This window comes from Cynoglossus semilaevis, chromosome 15 (genome assembly GCF_000523025.1).
Source record: "Cynoglossus semilaevis isolate Cse_v1.0 chromosome 15, Cse_v1.0, whole genome shotgun sequence".
Lineage (NCBI taxonomy): Eukaryota > Metazoa > Chordata > Actinopteri > Pleuronectiformes > Cynoglossidae > Cynoglossus > Cynoglossus semilaevis.
In genome coordinates this window covers 16,970,665-16,978,730 of record NC_024321.1, presented here as the reverse complement: position 1 = coordinate 16,978,730, position 8,066 = coordinate 16,970,665, and the positions used below count along the sequence as shown (strand labels likewise).

General features: G+C 37.0%; 2 protein-coding genes across 3 annotated transcripts in view; both read left to right on the top strand.

Annotated features, from left to right (window-relative positions):
* The window catches only part of ube2d2 (ubiquitin-conjugating enzyme E2D 2 (UBC4/5 homolog, yeast)), a 40,027-nt gene extending 34,800 nt beyond the window's left edge, over positions 1 to 5,227 (top strand). For both annotated transcript variants that reach the window (XM_025063039.1, XM_008327494.3), the window contains exons 2-7: positions 525 to 588; positions 2,528 to 2,559; positions 2,962 to 3,039; positions 3,224 to 3,329; positions 3,783 to 3,876; positions 5,086 to 5,227. In XM_025063039.1, the coding sequence (XP_024918807.1) occupies position 588; positions 2,528 to 2,559; positions 2,962 to 3,039; positions 3,224 to 3,329; positions 3,783 to 3,876; positions 5,086 to 5,131 (357 nt within the window). In that variant the 5' untranslated portion in view covers positions 525 to 587 and the 3' untranslated portion in view covers positions 5,132 to 5,227. The remainder of the gene's footprint in view (positions 1 to 524; positions 589 to 2,527; positions 2,560 to 2,961; positions 3,040 to 3,223; positions 3,330 to 3,782; positions 3,877 to 5,085) is intronic.
* A 2,392-nt stretch (positions 5,228 to 7,619) lies between these two features.
* The window catches only part of zgc:110843 (CDGSH iron-sulfur domain-containing protein 1), a 2,477-nt gene continuing 2,030 nt past the window's right edge, over positions 7,620 to 8,066 (top strand). The window contains exon 1 of the mRNA XM_008327495.3: positions 7,620 to 7,821. Within this exon, the coding sequence (XP_008325717.1) occupies positions 7,734 to 7,821 (88 nt within the window). The 5' untranslated portion in view covers positions 7,620 to 7,733. The remainder of the gene's footprint in view (positions 7,822 to 8,066) is intronic.

Here is an 8,066-nt window from a genome sequence, read left to right as displayed (position 1 = left end):
CAATGGTTGTTTATTTGGTGTTGTGTAGAAGTCCAGTTTATATTGCTGTTAAATCCACCCCCTGCATTCAAAATGTATTTTCATGATCAATTATTTATAGAAATATCCTTAATAGTTCACCTCTCATTTGTCATTAATTCTTCATTAGAGGAGATTTAGAATGTTGAAAATGTTGAGCATTGTGGTCAAAATGTCACAAAGTGTATGTCTTCAAATGATCGGTTTTAATTTATATATACTTAGGTCGTAATCATAAGTAAGAAAGAAATAAACATGGTTTTATTCTTATTGAGCTTGTTTTATTAAATTTACAAAGTGACAAAATGCTAGGTCTGTTATCAAAAAACAGGTGCCAACCTTCATATTTTTTCTTCATCCACTGTCACTATGCATTCTGACTGATTCTGAAAATGATGAATGTTTTTGTAGCCTTTTTGTATTTTTTATTAATTAATTATTTTGGAATGTTTTTGTAGCCTTTAAAATCTGTTTGTATTTTTTATTAATTAATTATTTTTTGACAGGAATTGAATGACTTGGCACGGGATCCTCCAGCCCAGTGTTCTGCAGGACCAGTAGGAGATGACAGTAAGTTGAAAACAGAACCAGTCCTGTTTAGACCTCTATGTTAATTGGGGCTATTAAATAATTCAACAACTGATCATAAAACAATACTCAACAAACAGGCTAACTACACGAGCCAAGTTACTATCGTCCTTCTGAGTAAGATGGCCGAATTCTAAAATTATTTTATAATAGCTACAGGACACATACACAAAAGCAGTTGTTTTAATGCTGAAAATGTTGCAAACAGTATTATGGAGTAAAAAAAAACAATATTTGAACTGACAACATTCAAGGAGAGAAACATTACTATTAATAAATGATAATGACAGGTTGTCTAGAGGTCGTGCACAGTGTCTTTGACGACCCATTCATGTATGTCTATATATATGTGTATATATATATATATCTATCTATCTCTATATATATATATATATATTTTTATATATCTAAGCCACTTGTGTCTCTTTTACCAGTTGTTGATGTTCATGTATTTATAAGGAGCTTTTAAATCCCTTAATCACCACAGGGAGACAATGGTCTTAACATATTCAAACAACAGCTTCAGAGTTGATGTGCAATTAGCAGATTAGTTGGAACCTGAAGTGCCGGCTTGTTTTTGATCCATGACTGAACAAGTGGTTCATGACGACTGAGAGGTATTCATTTAACAAACACTTGCTGTTAGTAATTGTAATGCACTGACTGATTTGTTTATAAGCTCTAACCTTTGATTACCAGTTTAGATTTTGGTCCAAAATGCACAGCGTGAAGAACGTTGACCAGAATGTTCACAGCCTTAACAATAGTGACATCACTGGTTGTCAGCACACTTGTTGATGACTCAACATTTAACTTCAGTAGGATGTCAAACAACGTTAACAGGTTAGCAAGGAACCATGTAGTGTCTAAAACATGTGCACCTTACAGCGTGGAGTAAACACTCGTATCATGTAAGTGTCAGCTGTCACTTTGACGCGTGTTGTTGGTAAAATGCTGGGGTTATTTTGAACAACGTCCAGAGAAATGACTTACAGTTTGAAGGAAGCAGATGTGATAATTTGAATTAAATTTTACCAGTTGTTAAACAACAAATGCACAATTGTTAACTTTTCTACTTCACATACAGACAATAAAACTAGTATAGAGCATCTTTGTAGCCATCTGATGTCTAACATGTCGTTTGTCTTTTTTTTACAATAATAATAATGGAGGAACAAATAGTCACATTTCTTTTGCTCTGGTTTTTTCTCAGATTTATCAGTTGTTCTGGACCTCTGCATTATTCTGTGTTTTTTTTTTTTAGTAGTTGCTGTTGCTCTTTGGCCAAATATGTAACAGATTTTTTCCAACAAAGTCTAATTGATTGCTAATTAATTTTTGTTCAGTAGTGTCTCAACAAAGTCCACACCCAATGCTAATTAATTTTTGTTCAGTAGTGTCATAAAAAAATATAAAACACCTTTGGGCTTCCTAAAAAAATGTGGAAATAATGAAGCCATTTTGAAGTCATTTGGCAGTTGTGTTGTAAATAGATGGCATTCAATTTCTGTCGTTTTGATTTCTCTCAATATTTATGTGAAACGTCAACTGTTCTTTTCAGTTCACTCTAATTTTTTATTTCTATGTTAACCTCAATGAACCCAATGTTGCAGCTTTTTTTTTTATTAAGGATATACGATAGGCTTGTCATGCTGTTACTTTTACTGTGACGTTTGGGTGGTGGAGCAGGTTAATCTATAACCAAAGAGTCATGTCATTAAGTTGAATGTTATGATTTCATGATGGTTTTGTCTTTGAGAACAAAACATGCAATGTTAATTTATTTCACATTTTAATTCAATGTGTGATTAATTACTTAGTTTCTTTTAATTGTTTTATTGATGTGTGAAAGTGGTGTGAAAGCCATCTAATCCTGTCCCAACTCTTGCCAAAAACATTTTTTTTTTTCTTCTTCCTTCAGTGTTTCACTGGCAAGCCACAATAATGGGACCAGTGAGTATTCACTTCTTTGCTGCTTTGGTTTTTCTGTTGGTCCTGAGCCAGTGCAAGTTCTAATGTGGTTCATCTTAATTGTCGTTGGAGAGAATTTTAATTTTTATTGTTCAGAATGTTGTAAAAGTCTTTGACCTGACTTCAGTTATTAACCCTGATAAACTAGCACAAACGCTTATACTGCTTTTATTAGTCTTTATTAAAGTCTTTTTGCATATTTGTATTTTTCTTACCGCGTTTGCTGTACAAATAAAATACACTTATATTTTATTTAAAAGATACGTTTGCTGTACAAATACACTTATATTTTATTTAAAAGATCAAGCGTGTAATTTAATTATACAATTTTTGACACGCCTTTTGTTTTGGTGACTGTTTTCCTTTCTTTCTTTCTCGTCACAGAATGACAGTCCTTACCAGGGTGGTGTTTTCTTCTTGACTATACACTTTCCCACAGACTACCCCTTCAAACCGCCAAAGGTGAGTCTCAAACCCACTGTGTCTATACTCAGTTGAATAAAAGTTACACTCTCTGTATTAAAAACAGAAAGAGGAATATGTTGACACCTTTTATGGTCTCGAATTTCCTGTTTTGCCTGCTCTTTTCTGCCTTTTTTTTTTTTGTGTGTGTGTCACTGCAAATATGTCTTTTCTTGGTTTTCAGGTTGCATTTACCACAAGAATCTACCACCCAAATATAAACAGCAATGGCAGCATTTGTCTTGACATCCTGCGATCACAGTGGTCCCCGGCTCTTACCATCTCCAAAGGTAGGCTGACCGCAGGGAGTGGAACTTAAATGATCATACGGTACAATACAATACCTTTATGTGTATGAGCCTTTACTTTGGTTCAGCAATCATGGAAGTATTAAAAATGCAGATATTGTCCAAACACTAATATCGGTCGGCCGATATTATCGGACATCCCTAAAAAAAAACCCTCAATATTTCAGATTCTGTGTAAACAGACTGAGTTCAAGTCAATTGTTCAAGGTGTAACATTTAATAGTATTGATTACAAACTAAAATATACCAAAATATATTTATCTATATTTATAATAAAATATCTCATTAGTCAGATTCTGTGTAAGGATTCACTTAATTCTTCTTTTTTTGAATTCCAATTCTAATCAAGCGTACATTTACGTCTGTTCACCAAAAACACAACTTCCAACGAAAAAATAAATGAGATAAATAAACTCTTTTATTTCCCCGTTCCAGTCCTTCTGTCCATCTGCTCTCTGCTGTGTGACCCAAACCCAGACGACCCCTTAGTACCTGAGATCGCTCGCATCTACAAGACGGACAGGGAAAAGTGAGTGACCTGTTTTTATACTTGTTGATCCTCTCGTCACCTTATTCTTATTTGTGCTGCTTCTAGGACCACTAGTAAAAACAGATACAGTATTCAGACTAAAGGTTAACTTTCATTTAATACTTAATATTGATCATTAATTAATAATGACAAAAATGTTACAGCCTTTTAAACACGTGGTTGTTTCCAGTTTTAATAACAACGTACACCAGGGGGATTCAGTTAAATGTCCTGTTACTACGCTGCCAACAGTTCAAACTCACACAGCTGCTCACTCCATGGATGTTGTTTTGCATGTGATGCGCCGTGGTGCATATTTGGGTCTCTGCCGTTTGTCATCGCAGAGACCCCGAGGAAGGAAGTGCCTCAAACATTGTTACAGTCAGCTGGTGCTTCCTCGCCGCAGATCTGTTTCTGTTGTGTTTAGTGACTGACTGCACCATAGAAATACTATCATATTAAGACAATCTTATAACTATATGTAAAAAAAAAAAAAAAAAAAAATGTTGGAACAAATATACAGTTTATCTGGGGGTTAAAGTAACAATGGGGGGAGTGACGCAAATTACCATTAACACAACAGTTTTGTACGGCAGATTACCAAACAGAAAATGGTTTGTTATGCTCTTATTGTTATTACATTTAGAGGCTTCCATCCAAAGCAATATATAAATGTATACATATATATTCAGGTATAATTATTATTATACTTATCATTATATATTTTTTGGAGTCTTATTGTCAACAACGCTCAATCCAGAATATCCTGAAACATACAGTATTTCTCCTTGTAATTATTGACCTAACAGTGAACACATAGAACAAACATATTTGCTTTGAGTGATCGCAAATATACAGACATATATGTCTATATACTTATGGCTGTTGTGCCATATTGAACATATTGAATCTTATTCATGAGAGTAAAGCTGTGGATGAATCAGATTATGACATGAGTGAGAAAAATATTTGACACAAAACAGAGTGTCCAATAACAGCAGGTAGAGGTCAGTGTTTCTCACCTGAGTTTTATTTCTGACTGATCCACATGATGGAAATATTAATATGGAAAAATGTCCATAAAAATCTCCCAACAGTCTGAGCGAAAAATGTCTCTTTGGTAGAGTTGCTGTGTTTCAGTCGTGACTGACCTGGAATGATTGATTGACAGTTGCTTGTGTTTTGTCTTTCTTTTTTCTCCCCCCACAGATACAACAAAATAGCTCGTGAATGGACACAAAAGTATGCAATGTAGTGTTGGAGTAGAATCATGGCCAACCACCTCTACGTTGTTACGGTTAGGGAAGCTTCAGAAGTAAAGAGAAAACAAACAAAAAAAAAAACAAAAAAAGGACATTTTGTATTAAAACTTTAAAACAAGGTCATGTTGGTTTCCATTGGAGTGCTTTCTTTGAGCCACGCCTCCCCTTCACCAGAGTTAACTGTAAAACTCCCTCTGCCCCCGCCCCTCCCTCCCACCATCTCCCCATCCCTCACACATCACACCCCCCCTCCTCTGCTGCCTGTGAGCTCACCTGCCCCTCCCTTCAGTGTACATATTGTCGACTTGTAAAGGTAACTACCATTTCATCCTCCTCCATTTTTGTACCTCGATCCATTATGACCACGACTGAAACTCATCCACATCTTTTTTTTTTTTTTTTGGACATTTTGTGTCATTGCAGTTTTACCTCATCCCTTTCCCTTTTCCCCCCACGTTAAATCACTATGAGCATTCCTTTGTGTGAAACTTTGAGGGGACCTGTTTTCTTAATTTCTCTGTGTTTTGTAAAGGGGAGGGGTTCAATGATATGGAGGGATTTTTACACTCTGCACCCTTTCTTGTTTTGTTGTCCTTTTTGTTCCCATTTGTCAAGGTGACAAACCAGGAAAGCTGTTTTAGAGGGCGTTTGGACGGACACTCTGTATTTTATACAATAAATAATTAAAAGTCATTGCAGGCTGTGTAATGTGGCCTATTCTGCTCTTCTGTTGGATTCCCCCACCACCACCACCACCACCACACACCCCCACACACTCCACCCAGCCTCAAACCTCCTCACCCAAGTTGACCCCTTCGTACACATACATAAACACACACACACACACACACATGCACGCACAATTATAACCCCACGTCACCCCTATCACTACCACCTCATGTTCTTTATTCAGTGAAAAATTCTGGACCAGGTATTTAAGCAAATTCTTTTTCTTAGTTTAACCTGTGTTTTTATCCCCCGCCCCATTACTCTTTAGGTTGCTTTTTTTTTCTTTTTTTTGTTCTTTTGTTTCTTGCAATTGTTAAATTAGAAGCTAACATCTTAAAAGGTTATGGGACTGGCTTGGGCTCTGGGTGCAAGGAGAACCCACTCTTCTTGCACAAAACCTCTGTATATGAATTACCTGAGAGGCTCGTTGAGCTTTGTGTTGATTAAACTGTGTAATAAAAAACCCTCCCGGCTCCTGTGTGGCTTCTTTTCACAGCCTCCATATAACAAACAACAACAGTAAGAAAAGACCAAATGTGAAGTCAGGTCACAGTCGTGACCCACTTCTGCACTGATGTGTCTGCCATTAGGGTCGAGTGGCTGAACAACACAACAAACGCTGTGGTGATACAGGTTTAATAAAACACGGGTTAAACCACGGAGCAAAGCGTCATCTGACCGATGGATCTGACGGTTGCTGTTGTGATCACATCACATTTCTGCCTCAGGTTAATTGAACTATAATTAAGAGCCGGTTGACTGTAGGTTGTTCTGTAATTAAATCTGGAGTGAGTGCATGTTGACATGGTTCAGTTCTTGTGTATTTATGACTTGTAACTAAATAGTAGATTTAAATCTATTTTTTTTTCATCATCTTGACGTTTATTTGAACTATTCTAAAGGAAACTGTATGGTGTCCATATGTTCTGCCCATCTCTGTGTGTGTGTGTGGTTTCTTTCCTTGCGCTGGTCTCACTGGCAGAGAAATTGTATATAGATTCATGATCAGCATTCACGAAAAGTACCCATTTGACCTCTAGGGGGAGCACAAGTACCACCACCAGTGATAAATATTTGGGAACCATGGCTACAGCTTAATCGTTGGGTTAGTGGGTCTGTTTGGTAAATGATTGAAACCATTTCCACAAAATGAGACGAATAAAACGAAATTAGCAGATGAGCAAAACGTTAATTTATGAGAAGTGTTTTTTTTTAAAGAATATGTCTCATTCATCATTGGCATAATTTTATTAAGGGCAAGGGTTGTATTATATTATAATAAATCAATTATATTTTGTAATACCCGGATTGGCCATATTTTATAAATAGTGTCTGCAATTCAGTATCAAAACAGCCTCGTTTTGTTGCATTTAAACACAAGACAACCTTATTGTGCGCATCATTTTTATTTTACTTGTGTTAATTTTCCATAATATATATTAATTTTTAGGTGTCCCTTCAGATGAAGTCCGCAGCTAATGGTCAACGCCAGTCAGGTCGCTCGGACGTCAAGTTGTGTTCAGGTTTCTAAATATGGTTGTTGTATGTTCAGAAACGACACGTTGAAAATGGCGCTCCCTCATAAAAATTAAAACTCGTAAAACTCGTACAACTGTTATTCATGAGTCAGGTTAAGATTGTTTGAGTTCAAATGGAGTCAGTGCACTGAGAAGAACCCGGAAGCGTAAACTGGCTATGGGGTGTCGTTCATCTGTCGTCACAACAATTCAACCTCGTGATTGGTCGCCTCCGCTGACGCTATGCGCTGAAGTCTGGAGCGGCGCCGTTGGAGCAACCCGTTAATCGACGCCGAGCTTGACCTTGTAACCACGTCCAGAGCCTAAATAAAACTCCGTTAAGAAAAGTATGACGTCCTCGGGGCTACCTCCTATGCCGCCGCTGTCAGCGCCACCTCTGCCTGCTCTGTCTAGCTCAGGTTTCAGATTATCGAAGGGTAAGGTGTCCCTGCTGGTTCTAGCATGCTAACACAAACTGTTTTCGTTTACTCTTTGCACGTCAGTGTGAAGTGTGCTTGAGCTAACTGTTCGAGACTGGAGGGCACCTCCGTGCGTGTGTAACAGTGTTGTTATAAATATATATTATAATCATATACATATTTTTTAAGACTAACTACACAACCTAGCGTTAGCCGCAAGTTTTGTTTCCAACTTTATGCTTCCCCAGAGAGCAGATCTGATC